At 49.0% G+C, this 23,358-nt stretch overlaps 1 protein-coding gene, 1 long non-coding RNA gene and 1 other non-coding gene across 3 annotated transcripts in view; 2 read left to right on the plus strand and 1 right to left on the minus strand.

Annotated features, from left to right (window-relative positions):
- Positions 1-3,758, minus strand: part of GASK1A (golgi associated kinase 1A) — a 47,656-nt gene extending 43,898 nt beyond the window's left edge. The window contains exon 1 of the mRNA XM_040246116.1: positions 3,437-3,758. Within this exon, the coding sequence (XP_040102050.1) occupies positions 3,437-3,439 (3 nt within the window). The 5' untranslated portion in view covers positions 3,440-3,758. The remainder of the gene's footprint in view (positions 1-3,436) is intronic.
- LOC120867784 lies at positions 267-23,042 on the plus strand. The gene is made up of 3 exons (XR_005722011.1): positions 267-277; positions 1,127-1,133; positions 22,856-23,042. It is a non-coding gene; the product is annotated as an uncharacterized LOC120867784 (long non-coding RNA).
- On the plus strand, positions 22,860-22,932 carry TRNAG-CCC. The gene has a single exon. It is a non-coding gene; the product is annotated as a tRNA-Gly (tRNA).
- Positions 23,043-23,358: the final 316 nt, after the last annotated feature.

Below are 23,358 nucleotides of genomic sequence, written 5' to 3' on the forward strand. Positions count from 1 at the left end.
TGGAGCCGACTCACTGCAACAAAAGATCCCACGTGTTGCAACTAAGACTTGACACAGCCAAACAAAGAAATAAGTATTACAAAAATAATAACCATGGTACTGAGCATTGAAAGTAGGGTGATGAAGACCTTTTTAGAGATGTACACATCGCAAAAACACATTTTTTGGATAGAAACTGGAGTAAGACAGATTGCAAAACTGCATGTTCTGTATACAAGTCTTAAAATAATACTCAAAGAGAATAGAGGATACATCAAAATGAGAACCAAAGTTACCTGTAGAAGTTGGTGGTGACTGTTATACAGAATGTATTGTATTTCATATATATTGTTATCATATATATTTTTTATCCCCAAGGACCAAAAAGAAAAAAAAATTAAGTTTGCAGTAATTAACTCCTATCAATATTTTTCATCCAAGCATACATCAAGTCCGCCACCCTCACTGTACGGAAAGTGGCAAGGTGGCAAGGATTGCACTCTTAGCTTTAGAAACAGACACACCAAGCCCTGACTGAGACTCACAGCCCCTTCATGATGATCAAAAATGCCCTCACAGGCCCCACAGTTCAGTGTTCACTTCTGACAAAAGGACATTCAAGGATTCCAGACATTTAGTTTATATTTCTAACACAGGCTTCCCCATTTTAGGTACCTTGGGGGATCAGTAATATGTTAGTGTTCAAAAATTACTGAATATACAAATAAGTTGGGGAAATTCACATTTCCGCTTTAATGAATTAAAAGAAGTTTCTCTGTGGGAGGATCCTCCAAGAGGGGCATATAACACATATCGTTTCCCAGCTGAAGTTCATGGAAGCCTTCTATTTTAGGGCTGTCTCTAGGAGCAGCACTCCCCTGGTGCCGCGGGTGGTAAAGAATCTCGCTGTAATGCGGGAAACCCAGGTTCGATTCCTGGGTTGGGAAGATCCCCTGGAGGAAGGCATGGCCACCCACTCCAGTATTCTTGCCTGGAGAATCCCATGGACAGAGGAGCCTGGAGGGCTATAGGCCATGGGGCCCCGAAAGAGTCGGACACGACTGGAGCGACTGAGCACGTACGAGCGGCATCTGCAGATGCGGGGACCTCTAGGTGAGCGCAGTTCCTCTTCCCTTCAGTCCTCCAGCCCTGTGGTTCTCAGTTCTGGTTGCACAGTGGGACCATCCAGGGAGGCTTCATTTTAAAACATCCCTTGGTCTGGGTCCCACTTTGGATTTGGTCTTGGAGGGTCAGGGCTGAGTCAGGAGTACAGGAAGGTCAGGGCTGAGAACCACTTCTCCCCCACACCTTTTAGCTACCCATGCTAACAGGAGGTCCACACCAGGGCTGGGATCCAGCCTCAGAATCATTCAGGCATCAACCATTTTGGGAGCTAAATGGCACCTCAAAGGGCATCCAGTTCAATCTCTCACTTTACAGAGGAGGAAACTGAGGCCCCCAAAGGACTCATCCCCTGCCCCCTCCTTTACTGGTTCCTGCCAACGCCAGGTTGCTCTCAGGCCCCCGCAGGCCTCTGGACCACGGGACCCTTCAGTCGGAGGGAGATTCTGTTACCACAGGCTGACCATTAGGCTCCTCTCTGGCAAGTGGACCCCAACACAGACAAATCCCAATTCAAGTTCTGGTCCCGACATGCCCCAGAACTGAGGGTGAGAAGCCAGGAGCCCGCTGGCTCACAGGAACAGGAAGCCTACCCTGGCTGTGGAGCAATCATACCATCAGGGTGCCCAGAGGCTGCCCGAGCAGAAGCCAAGTAACTTCTCCCTCCTCACAGCCTCCACCGCAGGAAGCCCCAGCGGCTCTGCCATGGACAGAAGGCTGCTGTCCCAGCAGTGCCAGCCCTGAGGGGTGGCCTTGGCCCCTGCTCTCCTCTGTAAACACTCTGGGCCCTGAACAGGGAATTCTGTGGTTAAAAAAAAGAAAGAAAGAAATCTCCAGACTTTTCACATCCCATACCTCCGATCACTCACTCCCCTTTTCCAGCCTTAAGACTCCATTATTAATTTCTCTTTAGAGTTTTGAGCGGGGATGGAAATCTCTGAGGACAGGGGAGAAGGTGTTATGCAAAGTAAAGTGAAATACACAGACACACACACACACACACCCGCCTCACAGGCCTGTTCCCTGAGCTCCCAGCTCATGGTGACCAGCCCTCTACCTCTGGTCCTGTCACTGCCAGGACATTGGGGCCCATGGGGAGCTATTCTCCCAGAGACCATCTATCCTGCAGAGGAGTCTCTAGGGGCCTTCTAACTCCAGGCCCACAGCTAAGCTCCTTGAGAAGTGTCTCCACTGAGCTCCAAACTGCCCTCTATGAGTATAGCCTGGAAAAGCTGTGCATGGAAGCAGACAGGAGAGGCCCTCCGGGTTCCCTGAGAGTTCAGACTCATCCTAGTAGCTGACACCCCCAGGGAAGGACAGTGAACTGAAGGAGGGGTGGGGTGGGGGCTGCAGGCAGCCTGTGTGTGTGTGTGTTCAGTCTCCTTAGTCGTGTCCCACTCTTTGCGACCCCATGGACTATAGCCCGCCAGGTTCCTCTGTCCATGGGATTTCCCAGGCAAGAATACTGGAGTGGGTTGCTGTGCCTCCCTCCAGGGGATCTTCCCAAGCCAAGGATCGATCCCACGTCTTCGGCATCTCCTGCACTGCAGGCAGATTCTTTATTGCTGAGCCACTGGAAAGAACCTGCAGGTAGATTCTAACGTGGAAGCAGAGCTGAGCAGCCAGTGCTGAAGGAAGCCCCTTTTCTGGGGCTGCACCTGTGCTTTAGCTAAGCTGCCTGAATCATATTCTTTAGGGTCTGTATATCCTGCTTGTTAATGTCTGTGAGCTTTATCAATGGAAGGGCTGCTGTTCTTGAGGTCCTTGACTTCGTGAATGATGCCCTCCCGGGCACCCACATCTGTTCTATGGTCCTGGGAGGCGGAGCCTGGTGGGGCTCTGGAGACAAGCATGAGAACTCTACCAGGGCCAATTTAATTCTATGATAGTAAGTGCAAGGCACTACTTCTTAAAACATGACTCACACAGTAAGAAGCTAACAGAAAATTCACATGCATCTTTCAGAGGAATAAAGTGATTTCAAAGGCGTCTCACCCCTCAGAGGCTGCCTCGGGTGCCTCAGGGAATCCTCTCCCCGCGCTGCCCTGGGGACTGGATGGAGCCAGCGCGCCTCTGCCAGAAGCTTACGGTGCAGCCAGGATGTGCAGGTCCAAAAGGAAAGCCGCCCGATCACCGTCTTCCCCGCCAAGAGAAGCAGAAAAGCCGATCGCCCCTTCCTAAGTCCCCGCCCTCCTGCAACTTTCAGGGAACAATTCAGGCCCCAGGAAGCCGCGTCGGCTCCGTGTGCCACGAGAGGGTGCAATGCCCGCGGCCACCTGTCTGGGTGCCCACCTTCCCACCCGCCCGGCCGCGCGTCCCCGCCCGCGATTCCTACCATGTCCCCCGCGGCGGCTGGAGCGGCTCCGGGGCGCACTCAGCCCGCTCGCCAGCTCATCCCACCGGCCCGGCCCGCCCCTGGCCCCGTGGATCTCGGGGCTGCTCTGGACGCGGGTTCGGGACCGAGGGGCCACAGCCCTCTAGCGGCCAACTCCGGGGCGGGCGTGCGCGGCGGGATGCTCTGCGGTTAGGCTTGGTAAAGGAGGTCTGGGCCAATGCACACGCGGGATCTGCGGTTCTGCGGGACCCTTCCCGCAGCCTCGAGCCCTCCCGGATCGGCTACGGACGTCCGCAGAGTTTGCGAAGTCCGTGCCTCGCGGTCCGGCCCAGCCTCCCCACTTCCCCGAAAGCGCGGGAGGGGGGGCGCCTTTCACAATAAAAGCCCTGCCTGGGGCTCGGGCCGCCGCCGCCGCCGCCGCCGCTGCCTGGAGCAGGAGCCCAGGTGCTAGGAAGGACCGGCCCGCGGCCGACCGCCGGTGATGGGAGAGGGGCGAGGGGCCTTGCGCCAGGCCCAGGGCATCGCCTCGATCTCACCTCCAAGGGGTGCGGTGCCCAGTGAGCCCAAGGCAACCTGGGGGGTTCCTGCACAGGGTCGCCCAAACTATCGCCCCTGCAAAGCCTCAGAAAGACAACTTTAACTGGCGTCTCTTAGCCTTGTTTGGGCCCGGTCCCCACGGCTGATTTAGAAGGAAACGCAGAAGCAGCATCCCTTGACTACCTCAGGTCATTAAGGAACAGTTTTTCTCCTCCAGAACTAATCAGTGCTTAAGTCGCGGCATCAAGCCACTGACACCCACGTCTCCGGGAGGGGCGCACACCGTGCCTGGTGCCCCTTGGACCATCCACGGGCGGCTGCAGCGCAGTTCAGCGCTCCCTACTGGGGAGACTGGGCCTGGAACCCTCAGCCCTGGAGTTGCGGGCTAGCCCCTCTGTTCATGGCTGAGTGACCTTCTACCTGTGTCTGGACCTCTTTGAGACCAGTGTTCCTAAGCAGCCCAACGCTTGTATCGGGATTCTTCCCAGCCTGCGGCACGAAGGTGGAAGGTGGGGAGGGAGTCAGCAGGAGGACTCAGAGAATCTGGGAACCAGGCTAAAATATTACTCTCCAAGACAAACTGGTAAGAATCATCATCAGATTGACAGAAACTGGGGTCTCCCCAGGAGTTCCCCACCACACCACGCTTTGAGGTTGTCACTGATGACAATGCTTCTTAAGAGGGTCTCCTTAAATTGGGGGTGTGTGGTGGGGATACGACAGATGGAAAGGAATGTATTTCTTTCAGTCCTTATGTTCCAGATGTTTCCCAGAGGTTATTTTATTTCACCATCACAAGCAATCCTAACAGAGAGAATTTATTACCACCTTTTTTCAAATAAGGAAACTGAGGATTAAGCAGTTGAAGTCACTTTCCTGAGGCCAGACAGTCAGTTAGCAGTTTAGCAAACCAAAGCCTATTTGTGAGAGCTTGCGAGAAAGACGAAGAAATGGATAAGCCAGGAAGGAGGCTGGATGCGGGGCTGAAAACCACAGTTTGTGTCTAGGGAGGATGGGGAGAACTGGCAATCTGAGTGCTGGCTGAGGAATGTGGAGGAAGAGGGAGTGGGGCAGACAGTATAAACTTTTTTGCGTTTTGTCCAGATGTTTGGGGGGACGATGTGGTCTTCTGAGTCTCCTTTCCTGACTGTAACCCATGTGAGATGTATGTTCTTTGTCCTGACTTTTTACACAAACATATATGCATAAATGTAACTAAAACAAAATTTTATACATCATTATTACATGTGGCGCACTCCAGTGTTTTCTATTCTATTCCACCTTAATTATTTTTAATGGTGGTCTCTAATCACTACTGGGTTTCCGAGGTGCCTCCGCGGCGAAGAATCCACCTGCCAATGTACGAGACACAGGTTCGAAGCCTGGGTCAGGAAGATCCCCTGGAGGAGGAAGTGGCAACCCTCTTCAGAATTCTTGCTGGGAAAACCCCATGAACAGAGGAGCCTGGTAGGCTATAGTCCATGGGGGTCGAAAGACTGACCACACACACACACAGTAATCACTATATATCCCCAATATCCACTAATGAGTACAGTTTGAAAAACACTGTACTTGGGAGTAGAACAGACAGTTCTTTAATGCTGTCAAAGAGTTTGGTGGTTCTTTTACAGAGTGTATCTATAACGCAGAAAATGAATTTTAGAGGCTCAAACTGGTCAGAACGGCCATCATTAAAAAGTCTACAAATAACAAATGCTGGAGAGAGTGTGGAGAAAAGGAAACTTCCTACATTTTTGGTGTGGATGTAACTTGGTGTAGCCACTATGGGAAGCAGTATGGAGGTTCCTCAGAAAATTCAAAATAGAATTACCATATGATCCAGCAAGCCCTCTCCTGGGCATATACCCGGACAAAACTATAATTTAAAAAGATACATGCACCCCTATGATCATAGCAGCACTGTTCACAATAGTCAAGACATGGAAGAAATCTAAGTGTCCATCCACACATGAATGGATAAAGAAGATTCAGAACATATATGCAATGGAATGCTACTCAGCCAAAAAAAGAATGAAATGATGCCATTTGCAGCAACAAGGATGCAACTAGGGATGATCATACTAAAAAAGTAAGTCAGAAAGAGACAAATATCACTTACATGTGGAATCTAAAATCCAAAATATGGCACAAATGAACCTAGCGACAAGACAGAAGTAGACTCACAGACACAGAGATCACAATTGTGGTTGCCAAGGCAGGGCCGGGGTTGGGGTGCGGGGACGTACTGGGAGTTTGGGCTTGGTAGATGCAAGCCGTTACATTTAGAATGGATTCACAACAAGGTTCTGCTGTTCAGCTCAGCGAACTACATCCAATCTCCTGGGATAAACTGTAACGGAAAAAGAATGTGTATATGGGTATAACTGAGTCACTTTGCTGTTCACCACAGACTGGTACAACATTGTAAATCAACTGTACTTCAATTAAAAAAAAAAATACGTCCTTTAGCCTTCTTTCTCAGTGATGTCTGAGTCATATCGGCATTGGTAGGATAATCATTCTTGTTTTTATTATCTGAACTCTTAGAAAACATGATATTCACAATGTCAAAAATTAAATCAGCATTATCTCAATACAAATTCGAATAGTTAATCCACAAGCTAAAAGAAAAATAGACTGTAACTGCTCAAGGTCGCAACACACTTAAGGTGGACCCACAGTGAAGTCTCCATTTTTGTGAACCGTAAATCAGGGCTGCCAACATCAATGGTAAGGGGGAAGAAATACCCAACAGCAACTACAGAAGGCAAGTGATCTCTGCTAGATCCATTTGACACTAAAAACATTGTTGCTTTTAGCCCCTATTTCTCAGGTAGTCTTATATTCTCCCCCAAACTTCTACCAAGTCATTACCAAAAACTGGGGCTTTTTGTGTCTAGAGGAGGGGTTCCCTGGGATGCTAAATTGCCAGTGCTAAAACTGAGACAGTATTGAGCAAACCTAGGAGTTAGTCACCCTTTTGCCTAAAGGAAGCTCAGAGTCTGTATCAGGTATGTCAAATTCCAGAATGGATGAGTTCAACTAGTAATTAGCTACACTTACTGAGCACCCACATGATAAGCTATGTAGTTCAAGGTCTTTTCACGTGTATTCAATTTTTTAAAACACATTTATGATAGTCCCACAAGTAGCGGTTACAGTCTCCGTTTTACAGATGGAAAAACTTGAAAATCCAGGCTCCACCACTCATGGACTTGAGGAAAGCTGGGAAATGGATTTTTGTCCTTGCCTTGGCTGGAGTGAAAACATATTTGAGTAAACTAAGGGTCAGACACCCTGGCAAAGAGGAGAGAATTTGCTAAGTCTAAGGGAAAGACAATGAATTGTCGAGGGCTGAGTTAGGGCCTGCCAGTCCCTGGGTCCTTCAGTCCCTCCCTTTAGTTTCTGGAACATGAGGACTTTGTTTTATTAAGAGGTGCATCCCTTATGTGGTCATTCTTAAACTTCGCTTCTAATGGCAGGTCAGAGACAATTTATACTCAAGGCACATGACCAGGGAATTAACTCATTAAAATGTTTAAATATGTTTCTGACCCTGTATTCCAAAATCATTGTCTGAAATTACTGCTCCAGAAAGCAGTGACTATGGGCAAGCTATTTAACAGTTAGAATACTTGTAAGACGCCTTCCCTCTCTATTCTGTAGTCTCCATGAGAACGGAGGAGAAATAATTTACATAAGACATACTCTTTAAGTGTATTACTATTTGAGTTGTCAAGAGCCAGACTTAGTTTACTACCATGGATAAAAGAATTGTGTCAACACTGTATTCTTTTCTGAAATTCTATCACTAGTTCTCACTTGTAAAACAGTCACAGCTCAGCCAAGTAGGACATATCATATGTAAAGGCTAATTCCCTGGCCCAGCCCAAGGAGTTAAAGATAATCAGCATCTCATTTTCATACTTATTTACCTTGTTTTCCAGGTGTAGGCACCAATGTAAGTATTGGCTATTTCAGATTTATTATTTCCTCATCACCATAGTTGGAGAAGGAAATGGCAACCCATTACAGTATTCTTGCCCGGAGAATTCTATGGGCAGAGGAGCCTGGTGGGCTGCCATCTATGGGGTCGCATAGAGTTGACATGACTGAAGCGACTTAGCATGCATGCATGCATTGGAGAAGGAAATGGCAACCCACTCCAGTGTTCTTGCCTGGAGAATCTCAGGGACGGGGGAGCCTGGTGGGCTGCCGTCTATGGGGTCGCACAGAGTCGGACACGACTGAAGCGACTTAGCAGCAGCAGCAGCAGCAGCACCATAAACCTGAGTAATACTGTAATAAAGAACACAACTTCATCGCTGATGTTTGATGGCTGAGAGCTCTCAAGCCCCTTTCCCCCCTCCCCTCCTATTGCCCCACACCTGGACAGGTCTGCAGGAAACACCGCTGGCTCACTCACTCCCCTGGGGCCGGGGGAAGTCCAAACCATGCCTGCTCCTGCAGCTGCATGACTTCCGACACAGAAAGAGTATCTGAATGGCCAATAAGGATATGAACATGGTACCCAGCATCATTAGTCAGTAGGGAAATATAAACTAAACCCACAGTGTGTGACATCTATGCTAACACCAGAACGGCTAATATCAGAAACTACGGAGGAGGAGACTAGACTCTCATCCACTGCACGAAGGAGGATACATCATAACGACTCTGTGAGGCTTTTGGCAGCTATCTGTTAAAGCCAAAATATGCCTAACCTATAATGCAACAATTCCACTCGTAGATTAATTAATGCAAAATTATATAAACCTATCTATCTATCTATAGATATTCAAGAGATATCCATGAATGTGAAAGTGAAAGTCGCTCAGTTGTATCTGACTCTCTGCAACGCCATGGACTGAATTTTCCAGGCCAGAATACTGGAGTGGGTAGCCATTCCCTTCTCCAGGGGATCTTCCCAACCTGGGGATTGAACGCAGGTCTCCCGCATTGTAGGCAGATTCTTCACCAGCTGAGCCACAAGGGAAGCCCAAGAATACAGGAGTGGGTAACCTATCCCTTCTCCAGCGGATCTTCTCAACCAAGGAATCAAACCAGGGTCTCCTGCATTGCAGGCGGATTCTTTACCAACTGAGTTATCAATAGGTCAGTCAAAAGATACAGATAAAAGAATATTCATAGTAGCTTTATTTACAAAAGCCCCAAATCTGAAACCACCCAAATATCCATCAACCAGTGGTACATCCAATCAATGGAATGAATAGGAATCAGTAACCTTAAAAAATAATACCCAGTTCTTTATTACTTCAATTATTTTTATTTCTTGGTCATGCCGGACAATATGCAGGATCTTAGTTTCCTGACCAAGGACTGAACCTGTACTCCCAGCACTGGAAGCACAGAGCCTTAACCACTGGACAGGCAGGGGATTCCCAGTACTCAGCAATGTTAAAAAGCCTCTGCAGGCTTCCCTGGTGGTCCAGTGCTTAAGACTCCACACTTGCAATGCAAGAAGCCTGGGTTGGATCTCTGGATGGAGAAGTTTCACATGCTGTGTCGCGCAGCCGGAAAAAAAAAAAAAAGGAAAAGAAAGCCTCTGCTAAATGTAACAACATGGATAAATCTCACTAACAAAATGTAGTAAAAGCATCTGAACATAAAAGAGCAGATGCTGAATTATTTTGTTTGTAATCTTCGCTAACCTGCAGTAATGGCTAGTCCTTGGGAGGCGCTGGTCTGGTAGGAGACACGAGGGAGCCCTCTGAGCTGTCAGATCTGGGTAGGAGGCATAATGCTAATGTTTGCCTCCACTGGGACCTGCCTTGCTCTGCTCAGGCCTGCTTACTCTTACATAGCAATATACTGCAACCATTTCGGTATCAATAAAAGTAGCTCTCTTTCATCAATTATAAGTTGCTGTCACCTCTTTATTTATCTTTCAGGAACCTTGTCTCCCTAAGGACAAGGGCACATTCTTACAAATCACAAGAAGAAAGAGAATTTGCAGCTCTGGAGACAGTCAGATCCAGGTTTAAAACTGAATTTCAACACTTTGGTCTGAATAACCTTAGACAAATAACGTACCATCCAGCCTCACTTTCCTCACCTATAAAATGGGGATATAATGCCTACCTCGTGAAGTTTATTAGAACAGTTTTAAACAGACAATGAACGTAAGGAACTTAATACCCAGTGGGCACTCACCAAATGGCAGCAGCTGTCTCCTCTCCTAGCTGCACTGAGGCCTTGCCCACAGAGCCCTCAGAAGAGCTTCCATGATTCTCCGACCTTGTTTCTGAAACCAAGAAGCAGGCCAGAGGATAAATGTGGGGCAGCATCCAATCGGCAGGCTTCCGAATGCCGCCTGCCTCTCCTCGAGGTCATGAGACAATGTTTAGCTGATCATATTTAAGACCTGGGGAAGGGGAAAAAAAAATTCTAACCAAATAAACATATCAAACATGAAAAAAAAGACCTGAGGATGAATTCCAATGAAGTACAGCCATGGGTAACTTGATCGCCTTTGCCAGTCACGTACAGCAATCCCCTCAGTGGAAGAAAAACGACGAAACGCACTGAACTTTGAAGCTGGCAGGTGGAATTTCACAGAGATCATCTAGGCTGGTACCAAAATTGTGAGTATGACAGAAAGGTTTTAAATCATGAGGATATGAACAAGTCAATAGCACCATTCCGTGTGGAAGCTGTTCTGTGCGTGGATTCGGCCTGGAGATTTTCCTAGTTACTGGATGATGTCCTGGCAGCAAAAGGGTGGAGGAGAACAAGACCCACTAAGGGAAAGAGGCAAAGGTGGCCCCACAATCGAGAAAGAAAACGATTCAAGGCTCTGAGATCGCGGTGTCTCTAGGGTCTACAAACTTCATGACAAGCATGAATTCAGAAGCCTCTTCTCACAGGCATTTAAAACACCTTAACCTGAGAAGCACTCGAAGCACTGTACAATGGAAAAGGAACGTACAATCACCAAAGAGGAGAGGGAAATGAAAGGAGGAACTGTGAGGAACGGTGCCTCACTTTCCTTTTGGAGATGGGAAATTTGTCATAGCAACCACAGAGAACAGCATGGAGGTTCCTTAAAATCATAAAACCGGAGCAAAAAGTATATCTGGTAACGCCATTACTGGTGAGGTATCTGGAGAAAATATTAATTCCATGACACACTCTCCCCAGGCTCGGTGTATCACCACTGGCATAGGCCAGGACGGGAAGCCACCAAAATGTCCCTGGAAAATGGAACAGATACAGGAATTTCAGTCCATAGGCACAATGAACTACCACTTAGTCGTAAAAAAGAAGACTGAAGAGGAATGCCATAATGGACCCTGTAGCAACACGGGCGGAACTGCATGTGATCGTACCAACACAATTAACACACCCAAACAGAGACGAACAAGAACCGATGTCACTTACACAGGTAATATGGAAACTATCATATATAAACCCAGTTACACACTGAGGTAGAGAGTCCCAGAACAAAGAAAAAATCTGTATTTAAAAAGGGGAAATGTAAAAGAAAGGAATAAACTAGGTGCTTTGGAGTCCCACATCAACAGGGCTATACATTAACACAAAGTTTTGCTGGGCACTCTGGAATATTCCAGTGGAATAAGAAACAGAAAAATAATTCACATTTCCAAATGTCAAAATGAATGAAGGAACTATTCACCTTAAACCAAAGCAACGATTAAAATACCTAGATGCCAGGAAAAAATTAGATTAAATGAAAAAAGAAAAGAAAGAAAAATGACTACTGTCTCTGCCGGAGGCCTCCGGGTTCAGGGCTGGCGTCACATTTCTGGAGCCTGAACTCTCCAGACCCTGCGGGGGTTGAGGGAGCTAAAAGGATGGACAAGCAAGTGGGAACCCAGGACCAGCAGGGTCTCTACCCCTCTGACTCAGAAGCCAACCTGCAAATCCAGGCGGGCCAAACTACAGCAAACCCATGCCAGGCGCACCCAACACCTGGGGACCCCCTGGGCTGCAAGAGCTCTTAACAGTCCCCGCTCCACGTGTCCTGAGAATGGGGCTTCCACCTCCGAAGCCATCCTTAGAGGCGCCCCGCCTACAAGTGGCAGCATCCTCAGCACAGTGGTTTTGCAGCAGTCAGGATATGTCTTCCGGGCTGAAGGGGACCGGCAGAGAGGCCAGGAGATATAAGCCCGTGGGTCTCTGTGCTGGCACACTGCACTCGAATTACAACCCACAAACAGGCCTTTCACTAAGGCTCTGGTTGCCTGAGCAAGCCGAGGTGGGTGGCAACGTGCTGCTGCCTTGTGGAAACGTTTTGGAACTGCAACCTGGGACCCAGGGCTGACGGACGCGGCACGTTCACAAGGCATTTTAAGGGGCTGTCAATGTCACCTGCCCTCAAGACATCACCGGAGGGGGGTAAATAAAACAGGATTCGGAAACGGCAGACATGCCAGAAGCCCACTGCAACAGGTAAACTGACTCAGGGTTTACTGAAACATACAAACACAGGAAAACAGACTCAAACAAGCTCATCATCAGGGAAATGCCAATCAAAACACCACCAAGGGCTTCCGGGGTGGTTCACTGGCCAACAATCCCCCTGCAAGGCAGGGGACACCGTATTGATTCCTCATCCGGGGAGATCCCATATGTCGGGGGTCAACGAAGCCCGAGACTCACAACTACCCCAGCTCCGTGCCCTAAAGCCAGAGCTCCCCCAAATGAGAGGCCACCACAATGAAAGCCTGCCCACCGCAACTACAGAAGAGCCCCCGCCTGCCACGCCCAGGGAAAAACCCAGGCAGCAGGGAAGACCCGGCACAGCGATGGAATCAACTGACTAGATAAATAAATACAGAAGAATTCAACTGAATAAAACAAATATTTTTTTTTCAAAACAAAAAAAGAAAGGGAGAAATGTCATCTCTTATCAGTCAGACTGGCCATCTTCAGATTGTCTACAAGCAACAAATGCTGCCAAGGACCTGGAGAAAACTGTGCCTCCTCAGCTTTTCCAGAGATGCAAACTGGTCACAACCATTAGAAAGAACAGGATGGAATTTCCTTTAAAGTCTAAAGTGAGAGCCAGCAGATCTGGTAATCTGACTTTTGCCTGCATCTCTGGAGAAAATCTTAATTCCAACACACCTGAACCCCAAAGTCTGGTGCAGCCCTGGGCTTAGGTGAGATCACGGAAGCCACGCAGATGTCCTTTGACCCTGGAACAATACAGGAATTTCTGTCTATAGAGGCGCTGGACTCTCACTCAGCCCCAAGAAAGAAATGGGACAAAGAATGACATAATGACATTTGCATTGACATGATGGAGCTAGACATGGCCACACTAACTGAATTACTGCAGAGAGAGAGACAAATATGAGATGAAGTCAGAGGGTCCCAGAATAAAACAAAAAACCTTTGGTTTCAAAAGGGGAGAGGTAAAATGAAGGGACAAAGAGTTGCTTTGGTGACATATGCAAACTCATATTCACAGGAAGCTCAGCTGGCTGCTCTGGAACATTCCTAATGGAAAAAGAACGATAAAAAATTCACAATGCCACTGGAAAAAGAAAGTGCAGCTGCAATTCCCCTCAAATCAAAGCAATGATTAATTCACCAAGGTGCCAGTGAAAAATAAAAGTTAAATGAGGAAAGGAAAGAAAGAAAGAAAGATCTAACATACTCCCAAGGCCGCCAGGTACCTGGCTGGCATCACATTTCTGGAGCCTGAGCCCTCTTGGATCCTGAGGCTGGACCCCGAGGGGGCTGAAGAAGCTGAAAATGATGGGCAGGCAAGTGAGAACCCAGGACAAGCAGTGCCTCTTGCCCTCCAACTGGGACCTCAACCTGCAAATCCAGGCGGGCCAACCTGCAGCAAACCCATGGCAGGCGCACCCAATACCTGGGAGCCCTCCTGGGCTGCAAAAGCTCTTAAAAGTCTCAGCTCCACGTGTCCTGGGAGTGGGGGTTCCACCTCCCGCAGCCATCCTTACAGTTGCCCCACCTACACGCGGCAGCATCCTCAGCATAGCGGTTTTGCAACGGTTGGGATATGTCTTCCGGGCTGAAGGGGACAGGCAGAGAGGCCAGGAGATACAAGCCCGTGGCTCTCTGTGCTGGCACACTGCACTCGAATTTACAACCCACAAACAGGCCTTTCACTAAGGCTCTGGTTGCCTGAGCAAGCCGAGGTGGGCTGGCAACGTGCTGCCACCTTGTGGACATTTATGGGGACTGCAACCAGGGCTGATGGGCACTGCACATTCTCAAAACGATTTTAGGGGCTGTCAATGTCACCTGCCCTCAAGACAGCACCAGAGGTGGGTAATCGAAACAGGATTCGTAAACCACAGACTTGCCTGAAGCCCGCTGCAACAGATAAATTGACTCGCAGAGTTCAGTGAAATATAAAAACATGGGAAAACAGGCTCAAACACAGGGAAATGCCAATCAAAAGACCACCGAGGATTTCCTGGGTGGTTCACTGGTAAAAAATCCACCTGCCACACAGGGGACACCATATCGATTCCTCATCCAGGCAGATCCCATATGCCAAGGATCAACAGAGCCCAAGACCCACAACTACTCCAGCCCCCAGCCTAAGAGATAGTGCTCCCCAACAACAGAGGCCACCACAAACAGAGTCTGCCCCCCCCCAACTACAGAGGCCCCGCCTGCTGCTGCTAGAGAGCAACCTGGGCAGCAAAAAACACCCAGCACTGCCGAAAGGCATCAACTGACTAAATCAATACACACAGAAAAATTCAACTGAATAAAAGAAAAGTATTGAGAAAAAAACAAAAAAGAGAGAGACAGAGAGGGAAAGACATGTAATATCTCACCAGGCAGAATGGTCATCCTCAGACTGTCTACAAGCAATAAATGCTGCAGAGGGCCTGGGAGAAAACCGTGCCTCCTCAGCTTTTCCAGAGATGCAAACTGATCACAACCACTAGAAAGAAGAGGATGGAATTTCCTTTAAAGTCTAAAGCCAGAGCTAGTACATTCCTGGTGGTCCAGTGGTTAAGAATCCATCTCCCAACGCAGAGGACACAGGTTTGATCCCTGGGCCAGGAAGATCCCCCATGCTCCAGGGCAACAAAGCCCGTGGGCCACAACTACCCTGTCTGTGCTCTCAATCCAGTGCTCCAGGACAGGAGAAGACACCGCAACAAGAAGCCCACGCACCAAACATTAGAAAGCCAAGGTGCAGCAGCAATGAAGACCCAGCGCAGCCAAAAACATGATAAATTTATAAAAATAAATAAATAAAACCAGAGCAGGCAGATCTGGTAATCCGACTTTTGCCCACATCTCCAGAGGAAGTATTCATTCCAACACACCTGAACCCCAAAGTTCGAAGCAGCCCTGTTGACATAGGTGAGAACACAGAAGCTCCCTAGATGTCCTTGGACACAGGAAGGATACAGAATTTGGCTCTACAGAGGCAATGGACTCTCACTCAGCCTTGGGAGGACAAGTGAAATTAGATCTAATGACATTTGCACCAACATGACGAAGCTAGACACAGCCACTTACCTGATCTAATGCAGAGAGACAAAGCCAAATATGACAGGCTACCACTCTGAAAAGTGACACATATAAACTCGTTACACACGGAGTAGAGGGTCCCAGAATAAAACCAGAAGCCTATGGTTACGATAGGGGAGAGGTTAGAGGAAGGGATCAAAGAGGTACTTTGGATTCACACATGCAAACTCAAATATATTGGCAGGAAGCTCCACTAGGTGCTCTGGAATATTCCCAATGGAAGAAGAATCTGACACCGAATCCACACTTCCACGTGAAGAAAAAAAATCAAGTTGCTGTTCACCTCAAACTGCAACAATTAAATCACCTAGATGCCATCAAAAAATAAATGGTTACATGAGGAAAGGAAAAAAAAGAAGGAAATGCCTATTATATTCCCCTGAGGCCTCCAAGTACCTGGCTGGTGTCACATTTCTGGAGCCTGAGCCCTCTTGGATTGTAAGGCTGGCCCCTGTGGAGCCTGAGGGAGCTGAAGAGGATGCCCAGGCAAGTGGGAACCCTGGAATAGGCAGTGACTCTTCCCCTTAGACTGGGACCCCAACCTGTAAATCCATACAGGCCTACCAAGAGCTAACCCATGCCAGGCGCACCCAACACCTGGGGATCCCCTGGGGTGCAAGAGCTTTTAACAGTCCCTGCTCCACCTGTCCTGAGAGTGGGGCTTCCACCTCCCACCGACATCCTTAGGGTTGCCCCACCTACAAGCGGCAGCATCCTCAGCATAGCGGTTTTGCAGCGGTTGGAATATGTCTTCCAGGGTGAAGGGGACGGGCAGAGAGGCCAGGAGACACAAGGGTCTCTGAGCTGGCACACTGCACTCGAATTTACAACCCACAAACAGGCCTTTCACTAAGGCTCCGGTTGTCTGAGCAGGCTGAGGTGGGCGGGCAATGTGCTGCCGCCTTGTGGATATTTATGGGAACTGCAACCAGGGCTGATGGGCACTGCACATTCCCAAAGCGTTTTTAGGGGCTGTCAATGTCACCTGCCCTCAAGACACCACCAGAGGTGGGTAATCGAAACAGGATTCGTAAACCACAGACTTGCCTGAAGCCCGCTGCAACAGATAAACTGACCTGCAGAGTTTAATGAAATATAAAAACATGGGAAAACAGGCTCAAACACAGGGAAACGCCAATCAAAAGACCACTGAGGATTTTCTGGGTGGTTCACTGGTAAAAAATCCACCTGCCACGCAGGGGACACCGCATCAATTCCTCATCCAGGCAGATCCCATATGCCAAGGATCAACAGAGCCCAAGACCCACAACTACTCCAGCCCCCAGCCTAAGAGATAGTGCTCACCAACAACAGAGGCCACCACAGAGTCTGCCCCCCCACCAACTACAGAGGCCCCGGCCTGCTGCTGCTAGAGAGCAACCTGGGCAGCAAAAAACACCCAGCACTGCCGAAAGGCATCAACGGACTAAATAAATACACACAGAAAAATTCAACTGAATAAAAGAAAGGTATTATTTTGGAGAAAAAAAAAAAAGATAGAGACATGTAGTATCTCACCAGTCAGAATGGCCATCCTCAGATTCTCTACAAGCAAAAAATGCTGCAGAGGGCCAGGAGAAAACCGTGCCTCCTCAGCTTTTCCAGAGAAGCAAACCTGGTCACCATTACTTAAAAGAACAGGCTGGAATTGACTTTAAAGTCTAAAACGAGAGGCAGGACATTTCTGGTGGTCCAGCGGTTAAGAATCCATCTCCCAACGCAGAGGACACGGGTTTGATCCCTGGGCCAGGAAGATCCCTCATGCTCCAGGGCAACTAAGCCCGTGGGCCACAACTACCCTGTCTGCACTCTCGATCCGGTGCTCCACGACAGGAGAAGCCACCGCAATGAGAAGCCCATGCACCAAACGTTAGAAAGCCAAGGGGCAGCAGCATTGGAGACCCAGCGCAGCCAAAAACATAAGAAATAAATAAAAATAGTAAACAAAGAAAACCAGACCAAGCAGATCCGGGAATCCGACTTTTGCTAATGTCCCCAGAGAAAGCAGTAATTCCAACACACCTGAACCCCAAGGTTCGGCGCGGCTCTATGGACACAGGAGAGAACACGGAAGCCTCCAAGATGTCCTTGGACTGGAACGATACAGGAAGTTGGCTCTACTGAGGCCTGGACTCTCACTCAGCTTCAAGAAAGAAACGTGACAAAGAATGAAATCATGACATTTGCATGGACGTGATGGAGCGAGGCACGACTACACTAACTGAACTACCGCAGTGAAGAGAGAGAAAAACAGGACAGGATATCACTTACGGACAGAATATGAAAACCGGCACGTATCGACTCCTTACACACCAAGGAGAGGGTTCCAGAATAAAACAAGACGAAAGGCAAAAGGAGGGGATCAGAGAGTAGCTTTGTGAATATGCAAACTCTTATGCCCACAGGAAGCTCAGCTGGGCGCTCTGGAATACTTCTAATGGAAAAAGAACTTGAAAAAAAAATCCACATTTCCACTGGAAAAAGAAAATGGAGCTGCTGTTCCCCTCAAACCAAAGGAATAATTAAGTCACCTAGATGCCAGTAAAAAATAAAAGTTACGTGAGAAGAGGAAAGAAAGAAACGCCTACTATATTCCCCTGAGACCTGCGCGTCCTGGCTGGCGTCACATATCTGGAGCCTGAGCCCTCTTGGATCCTGAGGCTGGACCCCGCGGGGGCTGAAGAAGATGCGCAGGCAAGTGAGAACCCAGGACCAGCAGGGTCTCTTCCCCCACGACTGAGACCCCAACCTGAAAAATCCAGACCGGCCGCCTACAGCAAACCCATGCCAGGCGCACCCAACACCTGGGGACCCCCTGGGCTGCAAGAGCTCTTAACAGTCCCTGCTCCAGGAGTCCCAGCAATGTGGGGCTTCCACCTCCGCAGCCATCCTTAGAGTTTCCCCGCCAAGTGGCAGCATCCTCAGCACAGCGGTTTTGCAGCGGTTGGAATATGTCTTCCGGGCTGAAGGGGACGGGCAGAGAGGCCAGGAGATACAAGCCCGTGGGTCTCTGTGCTGGCACACTGCACTCGAATTACAACCCACAAACAGGCCTTTCACTAAGGCTCTGGTTGCCTGAGCAAGCCGAGGTGGGCTGGCAACGTGCTGCCACCTTGTGGAAAACTTCCAGAACTGCAACCTGAGACCTAGGGCTGATGGACGTGGCACATTCACAAGGCGTTTTTAGGGGCTGTCAATGTCACCTGGCACCCCACTCCAGTACTCTTGCCTGGAAAATCCCATGGATGGAGGAGCGTGGTAGGCTGCAGTCCATGGGGTCGCTAAGAGTCGGACACGACTGAGCGACTTCACTTTCACTTTTCACTTTCATGCATTGGAGAAGGAAATGGCAACCCACTTCAGTATTCTTGCCTAGAGAATCCTAGGGATCGGGGAGCCTGGGGGGCTGCCGTCTTTGGGGTCGCACAGGGTCGGACACGACTGAAGCGACTTAGCAGCAGCAGCAGCAGCAGCAATGTCACCTGCCCTCAAGACATCACCGGAGGGGGGGGTAACCGAAAGAGGATTCAGGAATGGCAGACATGCCCGAAGCCCACTGCAAAAGGTAAACTGACTCACAGCGTTTACAAAAATGGGAAAGCAGACTCAAACATGCTCATCATTAGGGAAATGCCAATCAAAACACCACCAAGGGCTTCGGGGGTGGCTCATTGCCCAACAACCCCCTGCAAGGCAAGGGACACGGTATTGATTCCTCAGCTGGGAGACCCATATGTCGGGGGTCAACGAAACCTGAGACTCACAACTACCCCAGCCGCCTGCCCTAAAGCCAGAGCTCCCCAACAAGAGAGGCCACCACAATGAAAGCCTGCCCACCGCAACTACAGAAGAGCCCCTGCCTGCCGCGCCCAGGGAAGACCCAGCACAGTGATGGAATCAATTGACTAAATAAACAAATACAGAAGAACTCAACTCAATAGAACAAATGTATTTTTCTGAAAAAAAAAAAATGAGAGCGAGACAGAGAGATGTCTTCTCAGTCATAATGGCCATCCTCAGACTGTCTACAAGCAACAAATGCAGGAGGAGAAGACCTGGAGAAAGCCGTGCCCTCCTCAGCTTTTCATGGATGTGAACCTGGCCACAGACGCTAGAAAGAACAGGATGCAGTTAACTTTAAAGTCAAAAGCCAGAGCCAGACTTCCCTGGTGGCCCAGTGGTGAAAATCGGTCTGTCAATGCAGAGGACATGGGTTCGACCCCTGGTCCAGGAAGATCCCACTCGGTTCAGGGCAACTAAGCCCGTGCGCCACAACTACTGAGCTTGAGCTTTCCAGTCAGTGCTCCACGACAAGAGAAACCAATGCAACCAGAGGCCTGTGTACCACAGTTTGAGAAAGCCAAGGTGCAGTAGCAATGAAGACCCAGCACAGCCCCCCAATAAATAATTTATTAAATAAACAAATAAATAAAACCAGAGCTGGCAGATCTGGTAATCCAACTTTTGCCCATGTCTCCAGAGAAAACATTAATTCCAACACACATGAACCCCACAGTTCGAAGGAGCCCTGTGGACACAGGTGAGAACGTGGAAGTCTCCCAGATGTCCTTGGACATGGGAAGGAAACATGTTGGCTCTATAGAGGCAGTGGGCTCTCACTTAGCCTTGGGAGGGAAGTGAAATTGCATCTAATGACATCTGCACCAATATGATGAAGTTAGACACAGTCACGCTGCCTGATCTAACGCACAGACACAAAACCAAATACAACAGGACACCACACACAGAGAGAATATGGAAAGCGACACGTGTAAACTGGTTACACACGCAGTAGAGGTTACCAGGTAAAACGAGAAACCTTTGCTACAACAGGGGAAAGGTTAAAGGGAGGGATCAAAGAGGTGCTTTGGAGTCACATATGCAAACTCAAATATATTCACAGGAAGCTCCGCTGGGTGCTCCGGAATATTCCCAATGGAAGAAGAATCCGACAACGAATCCACACTTGCACATGAAGAAAAAAAATCAAGCTGCTGTTCACCTCAAACCAAAGCAACGATTAAATCACCTAGATGACACCACAAAATGGTTACATGAGGAAAGGAAAGAAAGAAAGAAACGCCTACTATATTCCCCCGAGGCCTCCGCGTCCTGGCTGGTGTCACACTTCTGGAGCCTGAGCCCTCCTGGATGGTAAGGCTGGACCCTGCGGGGGCTGAGGAGCTGTAGAGGATGCCCAGGCAAGTGAGAACCAGCGGTATCTCTTCCCCTTGGACTGGGACCCCAACCTGCAGATCCAGATCGGTCTGCCTACAGTAAACCCAGGCCAGGTGCACCCAACACCTGGCGGCCGCCCTGGGCTGCAAGAGCTCGTAATAATCCCCGCTCCACGTGTCCTGAGAATGGGGCTTCCATCTCCCATCACCATTCTTAGAGTCGCCCCACCTACAAGTGGCAGCATCCTCAGCACAGCGGTTTTGCAGCAGTTGGGATATGTCCTCCGGGGTGAAGGGGATGGGCAGAGAGGCCGGGAGACACAAGTCCGTGGGTCTTTGGGCTGGCACATTGCATTCGAACTCACAAACCGGCCTTTCACTAAGGCTCTGGTTGTCTGAGCAAGCCGAGCTGGGCTGGCAGCGTGCTGCCGCCTTGTGGACAATTTCCGGAACTGCAACCTGGGACCCAGGGCCGAAGGGCACTGCACATTCACAAGACGTTTTGAGGGGCTGTCAGTGTGCCGGAGAAGACTCTTGCGAGCCCCTTGGACTGCAAGGAGATCCACCCAGGCCATTCTAAAGGAGACCAGTCCTCGGTGTTCTTTGGAAGGAATGATGCTAAAGCTGAAACTCCAGTACTTTGGCCACCTCATGTGAAGAGTTGACTCATTGGAAAAGACCCTGATGCTGGGAGGGACTGGGGCAGGAGAAGGGGACCACAGAGGATGAGATGGCTGGATGGCATCAACGACTCGATGCACATGAGTTTGAGTGAACTCCGGGAGTTGGTGACGGACAGGGAGGCCTGGCGTGCTGCGATTCATGGGGTCGCAGAGACTTGGACACAACTGAGCGACTGAACTGACTGAGCTGAATGTCACCTGCCCTCAAGACATCACCAGAGGTGGGTAACCAAAACAGGATTCGGAAACGGCAGACATGCCAGAAGCCCACTGCACCAGGTAAACTGACTCACAGGGTTTACTGAAATATACAAACAGGAGCGAGGCCAAGAGACACAAGCCCGTGGGGCTTTGTGCTGGCGCACTGCACTCTAATCACCTTTCTCTAAGGCTCTGGTTGCCTGAGCAAGCTGAGGTGGGCAGGCAACGTGCTGCCACCTTGTGGACATTCTGCGAAACTGCAACCTGAGATCCAGTGCTGAGGGGCACTGAATATTCTGTCAATGACACCTGCCCTCAAAACATCTCTGGGGGTGGGTAACCGAAACAGAACTCATAAGCCGCAGACCTGCCTGAAGCCCACTACAACAGGTAAATTGACTCACAGGGTTTAGTGAAATATACAAACACGGGAAAACAGTCTCAAACACGCTAATCGTCAGAATACCACTGAGGGCTTACTGGGTGGCTGTTATCCCCTGCCATGCACGGGAAACTATCGATTCCTCATACAGGGAGATGCCATATGCCGGGGCTCAACAAACCTGAGACCCACGATAGTCCCGTCCCGCGCCCTACAGCCAGGGCTCCCCAACAAGAGAGGCCACCACAATGAAAGCCTGCCCACCGCCAGGTACAGAGGAGCCCCTGCTTGCCGCTACTAGAGAGAAACTCGGGCAGCAAAAAACACCCACCACTGCCTAAAGGAGTCAAATGAATAAATAAATACATAAAAACTCAACTAAATAAATGTATTTTTTGAAAAAAATGAGAGACAGCAAGAGATGTCATATCTCACCAGTCACAATGGCCATCCTTAGACTGTCTCAGTTCAGTTCAGTTCAGCTGCTCAGTTGTGTCCGACTCTTTGCGACCCCATGTCTACCAGCAATAAATGCTGGAGAGGGCCTGGAGAACACTGTGCCTGCCTTAGTTTTTCCAGAGTTGGGATACTGGTCACAACCTCTAGAAAGAACAGGGTGGAGTTTAAAGTCTAAAACCAGAGCTAGCAGATCTGTTAACCTAACTTCTGGCCACATATGCAGAAAAAAATATTAATTTCAAGATACAGCACCCCAAGTTTCAGTGAGGCCCTCTTGATATAGGCCAGGACATGGTATGCTCCAAAATGTCCTCTGTATACAGAATGGAAACTGTGGTTTTTCAGTTCAGAAGTTTGACAGGTAGAGAAATCAGTTGCTTCTCCTAGGGGAGCTATCGGACACACAGTTCCAATAGCTGGTTCCACCTGGTGCTGGAACGATGTCCAATAAAACAAAGTCTCTAAGGACTTCCCTGGTGGTCCAGTGGATAAGACTCTGTGCTCCCAACGCAGGGGGCCTGCGTTCGATCCCGGGTCAGGGAACCAATATCCCACATACCGCAACTACTGAGCCCAAGAGCCGCAATGAAGACCCAGTGCAGACAAATACATACAGAAAAGTAAATAAATAAGACAAAGTCTCTAGCAGACAGGAAAAACACCTAGGCAGTCCACATGACCTGACTTTAAAACACAGGTGATATGGGAAGCCCCATATTCACATGGGTAGGGTAGGGGAGCCTGGAAGTTACCTCGAAGAGAGAGGAAGTTATCCATTGGCGAATCTGGGATTGAGAGCTGATTTTCATCAAATTTGGAAGGTATGTTATGATATGACAAACATCATTCCCGTGGGGTTCATGAAATTAAGGTTGTGGTGTGAAAGGCACCTATTTTGACACTCAACCTCCAAGCAACTGAGATGGAATACAAAGGAGGAGCTTGTGTGGCAACTAAGAGAAAATGTGC

The sequence above is a fragment of the Oryx dammah genome, unplaced genomic scaffold (genome assembly GCF_014754425.2).
Source record: "Oryx dammah isolate SB20612 unplaced genomic scaffold, SCBI_Odam_1.1 HiC_scaffold_9, whole genome shotgun sequence".
NCBI classification, from domain to species: Eukaryota; Metazoa; Chordata; class Mammalia; order Artiodactyla; family Bovidae; genus Oryx; species Oryx dammah.